Raw genomic sequence first — 20,845 nt, 5'->3', positions numbered from 1 at the left:
ATCAAGGCATGGAAAAATTTATGTAACAGACATCAATTGAACTTTCAAGAGTTTTTATTTCAACAAACATCCATAATGCCTTTATCCTGGATCATACAAAAATTATGAAACAAGTATCCCATGACATGGATTACCTCAATGGAGAGGGGAGGGAAGGGATGCACATTATGGCATTGGAGTTGACCACATAAAAATCCATCAAGACATTCAATAGTAATGAAATTATCAATGTAGCCTCATGTGAATGAATGCTGTTCAGACTGGTGACATCCAAACACTCCATGGAAGCCTCAAAGTCAATTAGTTGCTTGAGACAGTGATGTACTTATTCCCAATAAGTAGAACAGCCAAATTAGTTCCATTTTACATCCTGAAAAGTCACTGTGCCAATAAGTAGTCAAGTGTACATACTGGTTTTACACATTTACTCTAGACATAATAAGTACAGGAAGAGAGGCCTAATTTAAAATACTGGAGAAGCATAGCACATTCACTTGCAGTTGCAGTAAGGCTGGCAAGAGGAACAGAAATGGAGTCATGGAACTGTACATAAAATAGATTTCAGACAGTTCACTCCACCTGGAAGATTAGCATTGACTTTGGATCCCCTCATCAACGAAGGCAAACAATTCAACATCATACAAAACACCAGCCTGCAGGCTATGATGCCACTCAACACATCACTGCCTGACTTAAACTTTAACAGTGACAACAAATTGCTTTATGACACCAGCGCAGCAACTTAAAGATATTACGTTAGTGAAACTACAACATAATGCATGAGTTGAGTACATAGAGTTGTGGATGGATGACAAGAAACATGTAATGGAACCAATAACAGACAAGAAAATGGAAGTACTGTGACCGATGTGTTTACACTGGCTCTAGGTCACTTATGACTTGTTCATCTTTTCATTTACATGAAAAAAGAAAGCTACCTGGAATGAAATATCCAACAACAGAGACCACTGAGAGCCATCTAACTGGGTATATTGCAATGTGGATATCTATGAATGAAGAAACAAAATTATTTATTACTTTCTAAAATGGGAGAAATGTATCACAAGCCACAATTGAAATTTATCAACAAACTTATATCTATTGCTTCCCTTCACCCAACATTCTACAAAAGAACACAATATTATATGACACTGAAAACACTGGGAACTACAGTTTTAGACACTGAGGATACATCAATCTTAGAGCACAGCAACTCTAGGTGTTCATGCAGAGCCAGCTCTTGCTATTTTCATGCCATAGAGAAGATACGGATTTAGTAACCCTCCCTCAACCAACACTGTCATGGTCTATCACATTACCCCATCATTACACTAAGGGCTCTCTCTTCCAGACAATGGCATCCTAGACAGCTGCATACATGGCCAAAAGCCAGCTCTGTGCTCATGAGCTTTAATGTGTCGGGCAGGGAGCTGGCCCAGCACACCTCACTCGCTACAAGCAACAAATAAACAAAGGAATATCTGACTGTTGTGGAAATCATTTTCTGTAGTAAAAATAAACACTTAGTTTTATCCATTAAGAATAACAAAGCTCCATAGAGGCTATATATTTCATATATATATATATATATACTATATATTTATATATTTATATGTATATCACTTGAAAACCTTAGAGTTCTTATATTTTTAACATATACTGTACCATTATTGTCTCTTACCAACCAGTCAGCACTAAAGGAGCCAGCAGTGTCCCACCCTACAATAATAATAATAATAATAATAATAATAATAATAATAATAATAATAATAATAAAAAGTATGACAGGGAAGACAAACAACTATGAAACAGAGGTAAGAATTATGACACAGGGCTGATCACCATGAAGATGAGGGTGTGGAGGTAGGAGCCCCTTAACACTCATCATAGAGGCACCTGTAATCAACTGGCCTGTGATGGAATGCCTCTAAATGCAAATCAAATGTTTAGTTGGAATCCCAACATTGCAGCTTATGAAAGCAAATAAATGAAAATGAAGTACAATTTCTCACCACTGGCTCTCACAACCTAGTGTAGCACCTTGTACAGGTACTGTTGCCATTCAGCTACCTCTCCATCTTATAAATACTGTTTTCCACAGATTTTATTTAAAGGCTGCTGCTGGAAGCCACCTTTGCCTGAGCTGTGAGACAACAAGGCCAGAGAGAGCACAGCACCAGCAGCACAAATACAAACTTCTAGCTAGATTTTATAAGCACAACCAGGTAGTTATATCTCATACTCATGAGCAGTTCTCCAAAAACAACTGTTTGAGGACAGTTAAACATTAGTCTGCTGGCAACAGACTAATGTTTCATTGAATTGAGGGAGCAAATCTTAAGTTGCTGATGTGTGTGAAAGAGCTGATGTGCCTGACAGCAATAAAGTGTTACTGGTAGTGGTGGTGATGTGCGCCTCTAGTGGTGTCATCCCAAAGTGCAAGAGACTCACAAGGCAAGTATGGGAGGGAGGGGGCAGGCCAGACCAGGCTAAGCCAGGAGGGTGTGTGCTGCCTTAGGGTGACACACACCAAAGGCTCTGGCCAGCCACCACAAATAAGGGACTCTCCAGACAGTTTGCAGGGAAGGGTGAAGACACACTCCCGCTACAGCTGCACCTCTGACCAGCGATGATCAGTCCAGGCAGTGGTGATGGCATAGTGAGTGAACAGCTGATGAAGTAACTCTTGCTCATCCAACAGTTCAATCTGGGTTACACGTGCAATTTCCTCTGGAGGAAGACGGGCCCACACACCCATCATGTCATATGAGTCAGCTCCCGCCCAGCCGTTGTCCAGGAACCTGGCAAACACACACACACACACACACACACACACACACACACACACACACACACACACACACAAAGAATAGAAAGTTATATCAAGAAACATGTAAGTATGTGCTAGTCTTTTTTCTTTATGTAAGAGGGCAACTGGCCAATGGAAGAGAAAAAAACACTTATTGCCAGTTCCCATAAGATGTCATATAGAATGGAAAAAAAAAAAAAAAAAAAAAAAGAGGAAAAAAAAATTAGGGAATAACTGCCTTAAAACTTCCCCTTAAAGAGTTCAAGTTGAAGGAAGGATGAAATACAGAAGCAGGTAGAGAAAAAAGGGATGAACAATTGAGAATATTGGTTTACTCTTGCATTAAAGAGGTGGAAAGTATAGCAGTGAGAAAAGGAAGAAAAGCCTTGTGCAGCGAGGCCCAGGGAGGAAAGGAGACATGCAGTTACTACGATCAAAAGAGCAGTTAGCATAAAAATAGAAGATGATAACAAAAGATGCAACATTGCTGTGATAAGAAAGAGACAGAAGACAGTCAGTTAGAGGAAAGGAATTGATAAGACAAAAAGCTTTTGAATTCACCTTGCCTGAAATTACGGTATGAGTGGAACACCCAACACATGTGAAGCATACTCATACATAAGCAGATAAGGCTCCTGTACAGAGTTACCAGTTGGGGGAGTGAGAAAACTGGAGATAACTCAGAACACATAATTTCATAGAAGCTGCTTTATGTAGGAAGGGAGGACTGGTCAAGGGCAACAAAACAGATAAAGAAAATTTTTCATTTTAATCTATAAATAAAGACAAACCAATGATGTTCAGTGTAGAAAAGAGTGACAATCAAGTGTCACTGAAGAAGAGTTCATAGATGGAGGAATTGAGTTTCGGAGGTATTGAACAATATCAAGTTTGTTTTGCCCCAATCAGAAATTCAAGAATGATCAGAAGTTAGGCATTCTGTGGCTTCCACAGGGAAGCTACAGAATACCTAACTTCTGACCCTTATAAGATTTCAGATTGGGGCAAGGTAACCCTAATATTACTCAATACCTCAAACAATCCAAATCCTCCAAATATCAACTTGACACTCAATTGTCCCACTTTTCTACAATGAACATCCTCAGTTTGTCCTTAACAATAATCAAAACTAGACACATACATCTCATAGTAAAAAAAAAGCTTCTACAAAATTAAAGCTACTTCGGTCAGTTTTTCCCTATTTCTCAGCTATTAACTCTGTACAGGTCCTTGTCCACTCATGTATAAACTACATATGCTTCTGATATACAAGAAGGAGGGGTTAAATTCACACTGTTCTTCTGAACAGGATGGAATCAAAAGTACTTTGTCTGAACTACTCTCCTCTAACTGATTGCCTTTAGCTTCTCTTCACAGCAATGTATTATTTCTTGTTATCTTCTATTGCTGTTTTCTTGCTAAATGTTCTTCTGTTCTGGTTAAATGGATATCTCCCCTATCTTTCTCTCTTCTCTATTCTATCCACCTTTCTAATGCCAAAGTCAACCCATTATTCTTAATTTTTTATCCCTCTTACTAGCAAACACTGGCACTTCATGCCTATTTACATATTTCTTCTTAGTTATTATGACTTGAATTTTTTAAGTGGGAGATTTCAGGACACTTCTCGAATTTGAATAATCTTTTCTGGCTCTATTTTTTTTCATAACTGGTACACCTCAATTCACCTTTTTTTTTGTTTCTTTTTCTTGTCTTTGGCCAGATCCCATCTTATAAGTATTACAAAATCTAGATGCATATGCAAAAATTGAATAAAAAAAAATGTGATTTTTGGAAGCCTGCCAGGGTAAGAAGCTTCACCTAATCTTTTTCATCCAGTGAATGAATGTCTGGATCATAATTAAACAACAACCCACTTTCACTACTACTTACCTTCTGCGCTGTGTCTCAGTACTCTGACAGGCCTCAGATCCTGCAAGATCACATCCTCGGGAACGCAAATTACTCAGCATTACTTCTCCAAATCTGTCTCCAAGGTTCACCTGTGGATGCATAAAATGAACAACTGTCAATCTTCATTACCCACAGCAACTCATTAGCATTACTCACTTCTGTAAGTGATCAGCTGAGATGCGTGCTTAACTACAAAATTGTATTTTATATATTACTTATAATCTAATCTCATTAATGTACATAATTTTCTTTCCAGAAAACATGAAGAAATTCCTTTTATAATCCCTATACAGGCAAATCATCAGTCCATTTAGCACTAACCATCTCATAGTTAATAAAGAGTGCAGACTTGAATTTCTCAGCAATCCACTTGAGAAGCTGCGAGGACTTCTGTATGGATATGTAAACAAGGACACACTCAGCCAGGAACAGTGTAGGGAGTGAATACTGCAGGTCAGACTCCTTCACCTTGGCCTCCACATCCGTCAGATTACGCAAGTCCACTCCAGTCAACTTATAGGTATGGCCATGAAGATTGTTACGATTGAGCTTTACATCATAGTCTGAGGAAGTAAGGGGGATGTGAGCGATGGACTGACCTTAGACAGATAGGTGAATGAGAAGGAGAAACATTAAAATGCTGTGTTGTATTGTGAACAGAATTCTGAAGAAAAGGAACTTAAGCTGAGGTTAAATTAGCAACAGCCAGTGCCAAGCTGAAGAAATATGCAAAAGGTGAAAAAAGGATTAGTGGGTTTAGATGCTAAACAGTAAAGATAATACAAATTATCAGTAAATAATTGAAAAAAAGATAAAAAAGAGTATCAAAATAACATATCTGAATAAGAATTACGGATGAATCAATCTTCTATAAAAAGGAACACATAAAAATTAAAAATAAAATATACAGAAATAAAAGAAATTTATGGGTATAATATGTATCTGGGAATAGAGAAAGAAAGAGCATTGCACTGCAAAGAGCTCAGTGTTTAGGTGTGGAAGATGTGCATACAGAAAAGACTCATCAAAAACAATATAGTTTCAAAAGGGAAATAAATAATGCAACTTCACTTATAGTACTTATATAATGAAATGTAGTTTGCAATTTATGACTTTAAAAAAAAAAATGCAGTTTCTTCAATGTATAACATTCAATCATAACATTAAGATTATTCTGTATACAAATAAGAGAAAAATATAAATCAGCCTATAAAGCATTTCAAGATTAAATCTAAATATCTATTAAAGTTTCAAATGATAGAATTGATCCTCTCTGAACAAACTTTATACAGTAAGGAGTTAGACCAGTTAAATATCTGTTAAGAAGAATCTTCACATTTGTGACGCTCTTCAGAAACTAGTATATTGTACTTTATCAACAATCACTAGAAGCATCTCACCCTCATCACTGACAGCTTGGAGCAGCTGTTTGGTGCGTTGGATATAGAGACACTTGCGGGATGTCACACCTGGGAAGTCAAACTCCACAAAACCCTTAACTGTCTTGCCCTCATCCACTAGTCTCCAGTACAGCGTGTCAAAACCAGCACCAATGTTTACAATCTGACAGTTGCCATTTGTAACCTGTGAAAGGAATAGGATGGACCTCAAGGTTGGTATTGGTGATGTTGAAGATGGAGACAGTATAAATATGAGTGCATGAGCAATATCTGTGATCTAGTAATTCTGCTAAGGATAAAGAGAAAAAATACTGGTAAACCTTCTTGTAACCCATCCATTAATTCACTCTATCTCACTCTAGTATACCTAGAAATGAAATATCTTAATGAATCACTACTTTATTCATCAATCATCTCATGGGTTTTAATACTGAAAAAAGTATTAAAACTATATTTTGATAACTATCAATCTAGATTTGAGCAATAAGTTCCTTAGGAAAGTAGACTACTCCAAGTTCTAAGGTCACACATTATCAAGAATAAATGGAGTAGTAATAAAAATGGTTTATGATTCTGTACAAGGCTAAACTGTCTAGGTATTCTAACATAAAATTTGGAGAGCTACAAGATTCCTTATATGGATTGCCTTATCATTCTATCAATCTGGAAACAAAGAAGATACCCCAAAAACATACATAATCATCCTCCATACATGTTTTTTTTTATTATTATTTATTACAAGATAATACCAAAACATAAAATCTAACAATGAAATGCATAAATGAATTTATAGAAATTAAAAGTTGACAACAAATTGACATGCATGATACTTTAATGCGTTACTCAACATAAAAAATATTCATCAAACATAATTCAACTGAAAATCAACAAATGCAACATCACTTGGCATACGGTTTTTTTTTTTTTTTTCTTAAAGTCCATAACTTTTTTTCATTTAACACAACAACGGCTATCAATTATGCACGAAAATTCTAACGCCAAGACCTCACACATCTACCTTTAGAGTCTGGTTAACACACCTCGATAAACTTGTCCACGAGCATCTTGATGGCCACAGAGCGGGCGAAATAACCTCGGTTGATTTCTGGAGCCTTGCGGTCTGTAGATCTGACGAAATAGTTGATGTAGCGATCCCGCCAATAGCCTAGTGCTACGGCACATCTCTTACAAGAGCTGGCGTCATCATTGGTGGCAATGACAGCCTCGTCACTGCCCACACTGTCAATATCTCTTCGCTGCAGCATCGCGAGTTGACGAGCCTCGTCCTCCTCCCGTCAGTTTGTAAACATTGCAGCAGACGACGCCACCCGGCCAGCCCAAGCGAGCTGCCTCCTGCCTTACTACGCTGCCCCTGGCGTATGTCACTTGTGTACAAAAATACAAATAAAAGTAACTCAGGATCATTGCAAAATCTTGTCTAATATTTTTTTTCTCAAAGACTGTATCAGATTGCTGATGAATTGGCTGTGACCGTGGAGGGCGTATTCGAGCAGTCTTGCCTTGACTCGTGGAGGTAAACAAGTTAACAACCACCACTGGCTGCTGGCACAAGCATTCCTAGTCCACTTCGCATCTCCAACGAGAATCAGAAAACTCATTCACTTAGGTGTCATTGAAACACAGTCAGCATAGCGAGGAAACATGCAGGTACTGCATTATTTCACTAGAATGGCGCTCTTTCATTATTCAGTAAACATGTATCAGCTCTGTGGTATGACTGGTAATTTATGTGTATGCAGAGGGAGGAGCGGGTTATGGACGCCTCGCTGGATGCGGTTCTCCAGCGGGTGGTGGACATCAAAGGATCGCTGCAAGAGCTGCTCGTCAAGATAGAACGTGAGGGGGAGCAGGGGGACTGGCCATCATACCTCAACTCATTTTCTGTCATCTCTGCCCAGGTTAGGATTATTAGTGCTTCAATTTGCCATGAATCATTGGTAACTTTTCTTAATTAAGATTAACCAAAGATCTAAAAAAGTAAGACAAAGTCTTGAGGTACAGTTGTACGAAGAAATTACTATACCTTGAATAACATTAAAATAACACCAGTGTTTTCATCCAAGGAGTTAGTTAAGTTAGGCCAGACTTAGTAGGTTAATTCAGCGCCATGATTTCCCTGCTGATTCCTTCATGGTGTAGATCACAACTGAAAAAAGTATAAATTCTTTTTGTCTGGAAATGAATAGTCACTATTTCTAAATTAATTGACCGAGATTGTTTCCATAATCCTCAGTACTTCTAGCTTATATTCCTTTTTCTCCTGCTATGTGACAGTTTGGTATATATTAAAACTAGCAAAATGACTATATTTCCTATTGTTTTCTGTCCTTATCACCTACAATCTGGGAGACCAAGTGGGAAAGGAAAGGTAAAACATCTTATCACCAAAAATAAGTAGGGAAATACTGCTGCTGTTATTATGTTACAGGAAAAATCTCCAGAAAAATGTAGTCTATTCCTACATAGCAAGGGACACAAATCTAACTTAACATTTCCTGTCCTTACCTAGCCAGAGGTACCATGAAAACTGCATCAGTGAGGTAAACTACACATTTGTGGAGATATTTTTCTGTAGGTATTATAGGCAATGCTGCTGAAATATCAGTATGGCAGCCATCATAACAACAGTAGTAGTTGCTTACTTATATTTGATGGTAAGAGGTGTAATTGGCCATATTTTAGTTTTCTCCACCTGAAAACTCCACTTTCCCAGTAGGTCCCAAGATTAGTGGGTAGCAGACAAAAAACAAATTTATTGTGCTATTTTTTTCAGATCTGACTACAGCAGTATTTTATAATAGTTTTCTTTACCTTTACAGATTTAAGTCTTGTCTGAGTCATAGAGCATAGGCCAAGTAGAGAATTTAGGCAATTTTCACTGTATATCAGATCATCCTGTGAAAACAAAGCTAAGATTAGTGGTTAATCCTTTAACATGAGGCATTCAACATCTTTATTGTGAAGATTTTACATTAACCTAATCTCAATCAACAACCTCCTAGTTTTGCACTCTAATCCAGCAAGGTTTGTAACTCATTCAGATGATGTTGCTGCAAAGTATACCAGACTTAATTTTCTTTGAAGCTATGAGATACAGGTAACTCTCAATTTACGCGTGTTTGATTTACGCGTTTCTGTTATAACGCGACCCAAAAAATATTATAATTAATTTAATTTGCGCGATCGGTTTGCTTATACGCGATTTGGCCCAACCGCATTTTCAAACTGAGCACCAGATGAAATTTCAAACTGCACACCAGAGAGTTCCACAGCTGGCCAATAGGTGGGAGCTCTGCTATTCTCGTGCCTCATTTGCAATCTGCCAGCACTGAGTACAGACGGAATCTCTTCAATCTACCTATAATTCACCAAGATGGTCCCAAAACGTCCTTCATCTTCTTCTGGATGTGGGGGTTATTTTTGATTAGTGGATTTTTGATAAAGTGGTAAAGCTCAGAGGAAGATGGTGACTGACTGGTGGTGAGTGGTGAAGGTAGTGACGCAGTAAGTGTTGTGTTTACGTATTCTTTGTTTTGTTGTTTTCTCTTATTACTTTTTACTTTCTCTTATTATTTCTTGCTTTTTCCTTTACTTTAAATACACTTCTAGTATTTAGAATGGTAAATAATAAAAACATGTTAATTTAGCCAAATAAATAGAGTATTATGTATGAATTTTTTGGGACCACATCCCGCATCCCCCCTATTATCTATTGTTTCTGATGAGAATTACATGTTTATTTTACGCGAATTTTGATATACGCGATGCCTCTTGGAACGCATCTATCGCGTAAATCAAGAGTTACCTGTATTTTTTTTTCTTTGATTATTTTTTTTCACAATTATCCTATTAGGTATTTTTTTTGCATTTTTGTATCTTTCCATCTCACATACCTAGTAGAGGTCAACTTTCCTTAATTATTATGTTCTTGTATTTACAAGACTAAAATGTTTTTTATTATTATTTTCTTTTGAACTTTCATGAACTATTATTTCCTTGGCCATAGATTTACACACTTATGAAGCTACTAAAAAATGAGAAGACTCCCATTCTTCGCAACTACCTTACTTTGCCTCTCCAACTCAATGCTGAGTCTGATGAAAAGCTGCTGGTGGCCACAGAGGGTCGTGTGCCATCCTTCAGCCATGACTTTGTCCCTAACATGCTTAGGACAAAGCCTGAACTTGAGATGGAACAGAAACATCAAGCACTAGAGGCCAAGATGGCACAGGTCAACAGTGACACAGCTCAGGTAGGTTTTCTAGATAAATGTGAAGAAAATCAGTGAATAATGATAGAAGAAGAAAAAAAAAAGATATAGTATATATAATTAATTACAACTTGTATATGAGTAATTTTGAACCAAGTCATTGACAGGGTGACATGCAGAATTGTTTTTTCTTGCTCTGTGAATTATAATTTATAATTTGCTTAGGTTGTCATTGTTTTAATGTTAGATGTGGATCAGTATTTTCTTTTAGGTAAGCATTTTTCTATGTAACAAAGGAACAGTGGAAATTTGAGAGGCAGCTTGTATGTATGTGTGAAAAGTGCAGTGGGAGACTTAATGTTGAAGTGATGATGTCAAGAAAATCTCTCTCTCTCTCTCTCTCTCTCTCTCTCTCTCTCTCTCTCTCTCTCTCTCTCTCTCTCTCTCTCTCTCTCTCTCTCTCTCTCTCTCTCTCTCTCTCTCTCTCTCTCTCTCTCTCATTTGAAAGGAGGAAGTGGTTGAAGAGTGCTGAATCTTTACATGGAAGTAGAAGGTTGTAAATAAATAATTCATTGCATGGACCCAAAAAGCTATGAGATTAGGTCCTGAATGATACCAGTGATTCTTGTTTAGTTGTCTTCAAAGGATTAAACATGATTCTTACAAGGAAAAAATTTATTACTATTGCTACAATTGCTATTCAGACGAGCATCACAGTACTCTCTCTCTCTTTTGATAGACATTTATTGTAGATTGTATTCACATGCATTTCCCATTAAGTTCACCAAGTGGATGTATTCCTGTGACAGTTGTGTTGAAAAGGATCTTGTTGGGAATTTTGAATAAGGTGATGAATTGTAATTGCAAGTGTTCTTCATTGCATGGGTGCAGTTCTGTCATGGGGAAGTTTATCCTTTTCAATGTTGGTTGTGTTGTCACTTTTTGACATTGATTGACTTGCTTTTTCTCCCACAGAAACAGATAAATATCCAGTTGCTTTTTCTCCCACAGAAACAGATAAATATCCACAACAGAGTGGTGAAGCATGTGATGGACTTGGTAAACACAGCACGAGAGGAGTGGGAAACAGAGACAGCAGCACGAACCAGCCAGCCCCAGACTTGCTCCCTGAATGAAACACAAGCACTGGTGGCTGCTCTTGGCACTGGCAAGGGCTTCAAGATACGTGCACCTCCCCCAGGCCCTTCACCTACCATCCAGCAGCCTCCACCTCAAAGTAAGAATCTCTTGAGTCATAGGCTCATTACTTATCATTACTGTTTTTAATTCCCCCATGGTTGTTAGATGACCTGGTTATGGTGCCACTAAATTTTCAGAATAACAGAAAGATGATAGATGAGAATGGAGTGAATAGGCTGTGAACTCCCTTTTAAAGGGTGTTTTATCTTTTTTTTTTTTTTTTTTTACCTAGATCAAGCTTAGGTAATACAGTGGAGACTCAATACTCAAACGTCTAAATAGACAAACTTTTCAATATTCGAACGAAAATGTTCAATTTAATACTAAAAAAAGTACCTGATAGTTGATTGCCCACACACATGGTTGTAAACAAAGGCTCCCTGGCCTCTTCCTCTCCTCCCTCCGCTGGTTGTGCTGCCGCCGTCGTCAGAATAACATTCTTGTGTATTCTGCATGTAGTTTTTAATTTATAAACTTACATTAACACCAAAGGCTTATTAGTAGTAAAAATTGGTCGTATACAAAGCTCTGTCCTCTTCCTTCTCGCAACAGTCACTGTCCTGTTCTGATACCGTATTACCGGTAATACCAGTATTCCGGTATACCAGTTGCCTGTGCGCATCCCTAGTCTTGCCGCAGTATTGAGAAAAACAACATTCTTCTGCATTCTGTTGGTAGTTTTTAATTTAGAAACTTACGATGGCACCAAAGAGGCTTATTAGTGATGAAAATAAGGAATCTGGTGAGAGTGCCAGTGTTAGTGAGCCAAAGCACTCCACTAGTGGATTCACAGGAATCACACCAGGAGAAAAGTTACAAAGTCGTTTTCATGGATGGTAACTCTTCTTCTGACGATCTCCCTCCTCCTCCCCACCATTCTTCCCTCCTCTTCTAATTTATCCATTGCCAGCCTTCATTTACAGTGTGTACAAATCAAAATAAAAAATAAAAAATACATTGAAATTTTTATAAACTTGGAGGTTTTGCTAAGATGAGAATGAATTACCTGATTTATAGGTATCAATAGGTGAACTTTTTAATACTTAAACAGCCATTTGGAATTAATTAAGTTTGACTATTGAGTCTCTACTGTACTTAAAGACATTCTTAATATTGAATTATTTTAAGTGCAACATTTATGCTAAGTTCTAATTACAAGATACCTTGTTAAAAATAACTTGATGATTTTCCTCTTTTGGAAACTTGCTTATTCTTATTTTCACCCATAGGTTTTTCCTTACTCTTTATGAAGAGTCTACACCAGCCCTTTTCTTCAAGGCTTAGGAAATTAGGATACCATGAAATTTGTATAGTATGCAGTATTTATGAGCATTTTTTAATGATTGCCATATTTGATCATTTCAGTTACCACAGCAAGTAAAGCAGTGAGTGCAGTGAAGACCAACATCAAGGCAGCCACCTCCATTCATCCTTACAGCAGATAGTGGGTCTCCTATTTCACTACCACCACAAGCTTATTCCTTGTGATAATGTTCTTTCTCAGTTTGTGGATACCATGAAGAAATTTTGATTCATTTCGATCCCACTAGGAAATTCTGATGCATTTGCTAGTATTGCAGCATATCAGAATATCACAATAAATATATTTTAAAGATTTATTTTTACTGTCTTCCCCCAACATGGATGAAACATTGTCATGAAACTTGTAACTAGAAGACTATAAAAATAAGTGCAAAATTGAGAGAGAGAGAGAGAGAGAGAGAGAGAGAGAGAGAGAGAGAGAGAGAGAGAGAGAGAATAGTATGGCTTAACAGTAACAAGATCATTTAAAAAAAAAAAAATTATTCATTTTTTATGTTGTGACCTATATATAGCGCCTGTAAGTTTACTTGAGTATGGGAAGCGCTGTTCAGCTGCCACCCATTAGTGGCGCTGATTATTTTACTTATAGTGGTACCCATATTAACACCAAAGCGCATCTTTGATGTAACCACCTAGAACCTGGGTATCATGGTGACATGTAGGTAACTTTAATTAAGCCGCTTGACAAATGGCAAGGCATCAATGCGGTACGTGGTGGGATTCGAATCTGCGCATGGATGTCAGCCCGATCCCCATACTCGCCACATTATCCACTATGCCATCGCATATATATATATATATATATATATATATATATATATATATATATATATATATATATATATATATATATATATATATATATATATATATATATATATATATATATATATATATATATAGAGAGAGAGAGAGAGAGAGGATATACATAACGATAATGAATGATGGAAATAATGGATGCAGAAAAAAAAAAAAAGGTCAGTATACAAATCACTTGTCACGACCAACACGGGGATGACTGTGCCAAGACGAATAATTTACTAAAAACGTAAAACTGGAAAAAGAAGAACAGATGATACACTACGCTCCTTAACAAAAAGCGAACATATCATTCTGGAAATAGACAAAACTGAAGGATACAACCAACAAAATAAATAGGATAAACTTAATTTTACAAAGCATATTTCGCATGGAACCAAAAGATATGTATAAAGGGGAGCGGGTAAATTAAGTATGACAGGAAAAGCAATTGTCTCTTGTATATATCAACGATGAGTAAAGCAACACTTTATATGGTAGAGTTAAAAAAGAAGAGGAATGATTACATAAGAACACACAAAGCTGCAAGAAACCGACATATGCCAACACGCGACACTCCTTGTACTGTATAAAGCACGTAAAACAATGGACAGAAATCTTAAATTTACATGTGTGTTTGCAGTACAACCACATCCTTTGTAACATTAGATTATTCGACTTTGCCTATAGTAAAATGTCTTTCCATGGCAAGTGTTTCATTATTCTGGTAATAGAGCCTGTCAGCCTCGCACGACTGCTTATGTTGTCAGATGTCATGTAACCTGCCCTCATCTCTACCTGCTGTTTTATGTAGTTTCTTAATATGAAGTCCTTTGATCTGCTGACAAATCCTTCACCAAACTTGACAACTGCTATATTTTCAGCGAGTTAACTACAGAATGAGTGAAAACGCTACACAGTGTGAGTGCGTGCGCTATGCTAGACCAGTGGTTCTCAAACTCTTCAAACTTAAGAAACCCTTTCGCACTTCTGGTATTCAGCGGAACCCCCTACAACCTCTTCACCCAATATAGGTAGAAACACGCACATGTAATTACAGGCGCTAAATGGACGTGAACTTCACGTACTCTCTCTCTCTCTCTCTCTCTCTCTCTCTCTCTCTCTCTCTCTACTAAAATTTAAAGGATTTCATCCCTTTCATATCTAATTTCATCCATTCCTGTTCGTATTGGTAAACAAAAGTAAGGTTTTGTTAAACGTATATTGATTTTTGCCACGGAATTTTTGAGAGGTCTTCACGGATCCCTGGTACTCCGCGGAACACAGTTTGAGAACCACTGTGCAGCTAGACTATTGACTAAGAATGTACCGCTTCCCCTTCCTCCTTGTAAACCTCACCACTGGATTGAGAACTATACAATTTATTATGCAAGTTTAATTGCCTACTCTTCATAATTTCATCCGCCAGTAAGAGAGTTGAGTTTATTGTGTTCATTACTCTCCATCACTGTAGCTAATTGTTAACCTTGATACGACCTTGTCCTCTACGTAGCTAGTATATCCAACTGCGTAAATAAGCTAACACGAACACATAAGAATGAATAGCATCAAATGACGCGACTCGTCCGGTGTAAACGTAGCCTAAGATCTAGAAAAAGAAGACAGTAGAAATAAGTGCATTAGTACAATGATCATTGAAAGCATAAGACGTAAAGGATAAATACACACACACACACACACACACACACACACACACACACACACAGTACATAAATCAGGCTGTGTCTTGTAACCTGCAGCAGGCTTCCTCCCCGTCCGGCCTGCATGACCTACAACGCCTTAATGCCAGGGCGTCTTGGGTCACTCGCTGGAAGGTCGCGTGAATCACTGATTAAAGGGTAAATAATTACACTCTAGCTCAAGATAAAACAGTTACCTCTCTCTCTCTCTCTCTCTCTCTCTCTCTCTCTCTCTCTCTCTCTCTCTCTCTCTCTCTCTTTCTCCTGTTGCTGCTTTTATTGTTGTTGTTGTTGTTGTTGTCTTATTGTTTACTACTACTATTATCATTATTATTATTATTATTATTATTATTATTATTATTACTACTACTACTACTACTACTACTACTATTATTGTTGTTGTTTTTATTGTTGTTGTTGTTGTTGTTGTTGTTGTTGTTGTTGGTGGTGGTGGTGGTGGTGGTAGTGGCAGTGGTGGTGGTGGTGGCGGTGGTGTTCTCGTCGTCGTTTTTGGTATTGTTGTTGCTGCTGTTGTTATTGTTGTTGTTGTTGTTGTTGTTGTTGATTGTTGTTGTTGTTGTTGTCGTTGTTGTTGTTGTTGCGGTGCTGCTGCTGCTCCTATTGTTGTTTTAGTAGTTTTGTTGTTGTTATTATTGTTGCTGGTGGTGGTGGTGGTGGTGGTACTACTACTACTACTACTACTACTACTACTACTACTACTACTACTACTATTACTACTACTACTACTGCTATTACTACTTCATAGCATCCGTTGCAATTAAATAAAGAAAAAAGTTCTTCCCTCCGCATGAGTTAACTTTTCATGCCTTCATGCTAGCAATACAGAGGGGTGGACTTAGATTTTGAGTCACGCCACTTTACATCGGCAGCGCAAGATAGGTTTCTGCCACGCACGACCTGGATGCGAGGCTGTGTCATGTCACGCGACGGCACTAGCCACCTCGCACGACACAGTTGGTTATTTCAGATTGTTTAACTTCCCCTTTCTTTCACTTTCCTCTTGTTTTTCCTCGTTGTCATCGTAATCGTCATCGTTCCTTTTCTCCTCTTTGATATCAGTCGCTGTTCATGTTGTGTCCATGCATAATTTCAAACACGCCGTAACAAATGTCTTCACCCTGTAGCGAGTGTGGGCTGCGTGCATATTTGAGCTGCACTCTAATCATTCCCTCTTACTGCTTCATATTGCCTTCAGTAAGACAAATCCATGGTGAAGTGCACTCGCAGTGATTGGTCTGCACTCCTTCGCCGGCACGTTTCTCAGGCAGGTGCACCACACAGTGTCTCGAGACCGACAGTAATGGTCCAGCACGCCCATTACCATGAATTAGGTAAAATGCATTAGAGTGTGGTACTTGAAACACTTCTAATCCTCTCAAAGGATCTATACAGTAAGGATTCTATGATCACAACCACTCAACTCAGCCTGGCCCGTTGAGTGAGATGGAATTATTTCTGGTTTATGTAATCATCTTAGTCACCAGGGTCTCTGTTTCAAATACTTTGTTCTCTCAATAGTAATATTTTTCAAGAACCATATATAGGATTTTCTGGTTCTCATGTGTTTTTTTTTTTTTCTTTTAATAATAATGGTGCAGAATTCTCATAATATATCCACATAGAATCAAGAAAACACTTCCTGGAGCCTGTTGAAGATAATCAAGGCAAAACGCCGAAACTTTTGAGAACACTTCCCATGTAATACTAAGAACACGTGTTCCTCTGTGTTGTTCATGCTGGCTTCCACGCACATTCTATCACTGACAACTTGGTACCTGCGCTACGAAAATCGCCAATAGCGGAGAAATGGCGAACACACTTCATTAATTTTCACGCTGAGCTCTAGGTTGTATGGCCAGTGCTGTTTAAGTTTCAGGTAGCAGGGAGTTCTTCGCTCACTATCCACCAGCGAACAAAAACACCATTCTTTAATCTATAACATCCCCTGTCCCCTCTCCCTCACGACGGCCAGGTGTCAGAAAAGGGAGGGGAGACCAGCGGAAAAAGCAGAACAACACAAATGAGAAATAAATAAATGAGAAAGAAATAAAAAGATAAATTAATGTATTCGGAAGAACAGACATGCAAGGACAGAAAGAGAGAGAGAGAGAGAGAGAGAGAGAGAGAGAGAGAGAGAGAGAGAGAGAGAGAGAGAGAGAGAGAGAGAGAGAGAGAGAATAGATGAAAGAAGAAAGGCGGCGGTACCAAAAAAAACAAAATAATAGTAAATAAAGTGAGTGGGAATTCGAGGCGGTGATGGAGTCAAGCGGAACCAGAAAGAAGGAAATGCTGCTAGTTGGAAAATTATTGAGCTCGTGTTGATGCGTATGAAGTAACTACCTACTTATCAGCATGAACACACACCTACAGACATTATAAACGACAATACGTCCATCACAGTCACTGCCGCAACCCTTACATCAACCAACTGAAGGGGAGAAAGAGGAGAAGGGAGAAGAGCAAGAAGAACATGAATAATTAATTATGAGAAGGAGAAGGAAGAAGAGGAGGAGGATAAGGAGAAAAGGAAAAAGAGAAGACGAAAAGGAAAAAAAAGAAACATTGACCAACTGATGAAGAGGAGGAGAAGGAAGAAGAAGATATAGATGTACAAGAAAATGAGGAGGATGAGGAGTGGGAGGAGGAGGAAGAGGAGGTGGCAGTGATAGTGGTAGTGGTGAAGATGAGAAAAAAAGAAAAGGAAAAAAGAAAAAGGACAGAACAAGATGAAACAACAATAAGAGCACAAGCAGCAACAACAACAACAGCAGCAGCAGCAACTACAACAACAACAACAACAACAACATTGAGTGGCATGCAATCCTCTGTGACGTCATCATCAAGGGGGAAAGAGGAGGAGGAGGAGGAGGAGGAGGACACGCACGCACAGGACGGTCTGTTATAAAGAGGTTGCGTGGGGCTGAGGCAGAGGGCAGTGCGTCGCGAGGGCTTCGAGGGATGGCACCTGCGGTGTGGCTGCGGGTTGGTCCGTTGCTGCTCCTGATGATGGTATTACTGCCTGGGAGTGGGGCGCAGGGAGGCGAGGTGGCCGTGGAGGGTCTGCTGAGAGCCATCGTTCAGAAGGGTCTCAACGATTGTCACTTAGCTGTCGTGGGCTACGGGCCGAGTGTCATCGCAAGTATTCTGAGGTAACAGAGCACGACTTGATATGCATAAGTGGGAATATATATATATATATATATATATATATATATATATATATATATATATATATATATATATATATATATATGAAAGGTAACGTACCCACAGGATAAGTCAGATTCTCATTTTTTTTTAACTGATGATATATGATATATAACTTTTATTAAACTATCACTAAAATCATAAATACAGACTTGAAGGAGTTCCCCTTTACCTCTGCCACCTCAGTGACTTACAGTACATCTAGTTAAAAAAAAGTAGCTGAGATATAACACCAAAACATTTGAAAACCCATGGCCAGGACGAAGGTGCTGCTACCACGTGCAAGCGCAGGTTATGTGACACTAAAGTCAGCTGGTTATCAAGACTTTTGTCCTCATAACAAAGGGGTTGCGATTCATATTCCAAGCTCTCCTTTCTTCTCCAAACTTTTTGCCGTCCCCTTCCCCCGCAACCTAATACTAGTAATAACATGTTTCATACAGGGATTGTCACGCGTGGGCCAGATGGCTTCCTGCAGTTGTCCTTACTTTTTTAATGCTCGTATGTTCTCATGTACGTAGTACTGCCCAACCCACTCCAAGTTTCTTTTTCCTTCTTCAAACCATTCTTCCACTCCCAATCTACATATATTATCCTACCTGTTCTAAGTTTACATTCCTTCTCCAAACTATTCTTGTACTATTTTTAGCCATTCCAAACTATCCTTCCAACTCCACACTATTCCGCCTATAGCTACTCCATCTACTCCAAGATTTCCTTCCTGTTCCAAATATTTTTCATCCATTTCTGTTGCTACCTTACTTATTCCAAGTCGTCTTTCTTTCTCCTACTATTCCTCCCTTCTCCTGCCTACGACTTTACCCATTCCAAGCCGTCCTTCCTTTTCCAAACTATTCTTCTTCCATCTACTACAATACTTTGCTCACACCAAGCTGTCTTTCTCATTCCAAGCTAGGGACATAAAATGCAGCTTGTAATAGGAAGCTAGCTCGGCGCAAGAAGTGAAGCTTGCAATATAAAGTGACAGCTTGTATTATGATGAGTAGCTTGAAATTCATTGTACTCCTAATTTCCCTCTTGGTATTCTCGTGTACACTGGAATCTTAGTCAGATTCTTCGTGGATCTCTCCTGCCACCTTCAAGTAAGACATTAACTTTTTTTTTTTATACCATGTGGGCTTTTCACGGGAATTTATGGGCTAAAGGGGATACTTTTTGGGTTACCTCCTATCTCAAAGCCCACCCGCTAGGAAACCGTTGCCCCGAGTGGGGAAGCCCAACCTACACTCTGACCGTGGGGCGTGAACAGGATTCAAACCCGTGTGCTTGGAAACCCCTCATGCCCCAAAGCACGCATGGTTCCATGTACTACGGCGGGCTTGGGATGTACTACCGTTGAGAAAGGCCTAAGCACGTATGGCTTAATCACAAGCCGGTTACCATGTTTCTTTTACAGGGAATATGCCACGTAAAGACGTATTGGCTTCTTATCGCTTTACTTATCTTCTTATGTCCTTAGGTTCTCATAATACAAGACAACACGAGGATATCTGCAGATTCTCATTTATATGGATTGATAGAACTGGCATCTGATCCAGTTTTGTTTTGTTTAGTTTTTCACGTCACCACCGCTCGTTGTACATTTAAGTTGAGCAGTACCCTGCAGAGCATTACCACGACTATTTTCCAAGACCATACAAATGATCAGCCAGGTTCTCAAGAGTGTTTCTCTTGTTACTAATGTAAAAATCTTATTAATTTATGTCTAAATAAAATTAAAACACTTAAAACGTCCGCATCACTTCAATTAGGGCCTTTTGAAAGAAATGGAGGTGCTGCCGGAAATCTTTCAGAACATGGTCCTATCTAGACTGATCCTCCACAGAGGTCTGGATGGCAGCAGCGCCTCCGTCCTGCCGCGCACCGTGGTGGATGTGGCGGAGTCGTGGCAAGGGCGCGGGGACCTGCTGGCGGGTGTGGTGCGGGGAGACGTGAGGGCGGCGTGCAGGCTGCTGGTGGCTCAGGCAAAGGGCAGAGGCAAGGAGGACGTGTTCCAGTGAGTCTGTCCTACTGTCTTGTTTGTTTTTGTCTATCTGTCAGTCTGTGTTCATCTGTCTGTCCTACTGTTCGTATGCATATCTATTTTTATTGATGTATTTCTTTATTTATCTATTTTTTTTTATCTATTTATTTATCAATTTTATTTATCAATCTTTTTCCTTGTCTGATTTTGGTGAGGATAGTCTCTCTCTCTCTCTCTCTCTCTCTCTCTCTCTCTCTC

General features: G+C 38.8%; 3 protein-coding genes across 4 annotated transcripts in view; 2 read left to right on the top strand and 1 right to left on the bottom strand.

Moving 5' to 3' along the window:
* Positions 1–36: 36 nt before the first annotated feature.
* Positions 37–7,451, bottom strand: LOC123518456 (leucine carboxyl methyltransferase 1-like). The gene is made up of 5 exons (XM_045279278.1): positions 7,164–7,451; positions 6,124–6,307; positions 5,045–5,286; positions 4,703–4,812; positions 37–2,801 (listed from the first exon to the last, which is right to left on the bottom strand). The coding sequence occupies exons 1-5, from the start codon at positions 7,386–7,388 to the stop codon at positions 2,606–2,608; spliced, it is 957 nt and encodes a 318-aa protein (XP_045135213.1). The 5' UTR covers positions 7,389–7,451; the 3' UTR covers positions 37–2,605.
* A 178-nt stretch (positions 7,452–7,629) lies between these two features.
* On the top strand, positions 7,630–13,169 carry LOC123518459 (mediator of RNA polymerase II transcription subunit 8-like). Its single transcript, XM_045279285.1, has 5 exons — positions 7,630–7,791; positions 7,884–8,042; positions 10,151–10,396; positions 11,366–11,591; positions 12,920–13,169. Exons 1-5 carry the CDS (start codon positions 7,786–7,788, stop codon positions 12,997–12,999), a joined length of 717 nt encoding a protein of 238 aa, XP_045135220.1. The 5' UTR covers positions 7,630–7,785; the 3' UTR covers positions 13,000–13,169.
* A 5,161-nt stretch (positions 13,170–18,330) lies between these two features.
* Positions 18,331–20,845, top strand: part of LOC123518455 (glutamate receptor ionotropic, kainate 5-like) — a 13,263-nt gene continuing 10,748 nt past the window's right edge. For both annotated transcript variants that reach the window (XM_045279277.1, XM_045279276.1), the window contains exons 1-2: positions 18,331–18,545; positions 20,450–20,620. In XM_045279277.1, coding sequence (XP_045135212.1) covers positions 18,355–18,545; positions 20,450–20,620 — 362 coding nt within the window. In that variant the 5' untranslated portion in view covers positions 18,331–18,354. The remainder of the gene's footprint in view (positions 18,546–20,449; positions 20,621–20,845) is intronic.

This window comes from Portunus trituberculatus, chromosome 43 (assembly GCF_017591435.1).
Source record: "Portunus trituberculatus isolate SZX2019 chromosome 43, ASM1759143v1, whole genome shotgun sequence".
Lineage (NCBI taxonomy): Eukaryota > Metazoa > Arthropoda > Malacostraca > Decapoda > Portunidae > Portunus > Portunus trituberculatus.
This window is presented reverse-complemented; position numbering and strand designations above follow the sequence as displayed.

Bases quoted from the DNA above. Each gene is read 5' to 3' on its own strand.
- LOC123518456 (XM_045279278.1), bottom strand. From the start codon at position 7,388: ATGCTGCAGCGAAGAGATATTGACAGTGTGGGCAGTGACGAGGCTGTC. The intron at 4,813-5,044 runs GTTAGTGCTAAA...ATGCATCCACAG, and splicing joins TCTTTATTAACTATGAGATG to GTGAACCTTGGAGACAGATT. The intron at 2,802-4,702 runs GTAAGTAGTAGT...TGTGTTTGCCAG, and splicing joins ACTGAGACACAGCGCAGAAG to GTTCCTGGACAACGGCTGGG.
- LOC123518459 (XM_045279285.1), top strand. The intron at 10,397-11,365 runs GTAGGTTTTCTA...TTTCTCCCACAG, and splicing joins TCAACAGTGACACAGCTCAG to AAACAGATAAATATCCACAA. The intron at 11,592-12,919 runs GTAAGAATCTCT...TGATCATTTCAG, and splicing joins CCAGCAGCCTCCACCTCAAA to TTACCACAGCAAGTAAAGCA.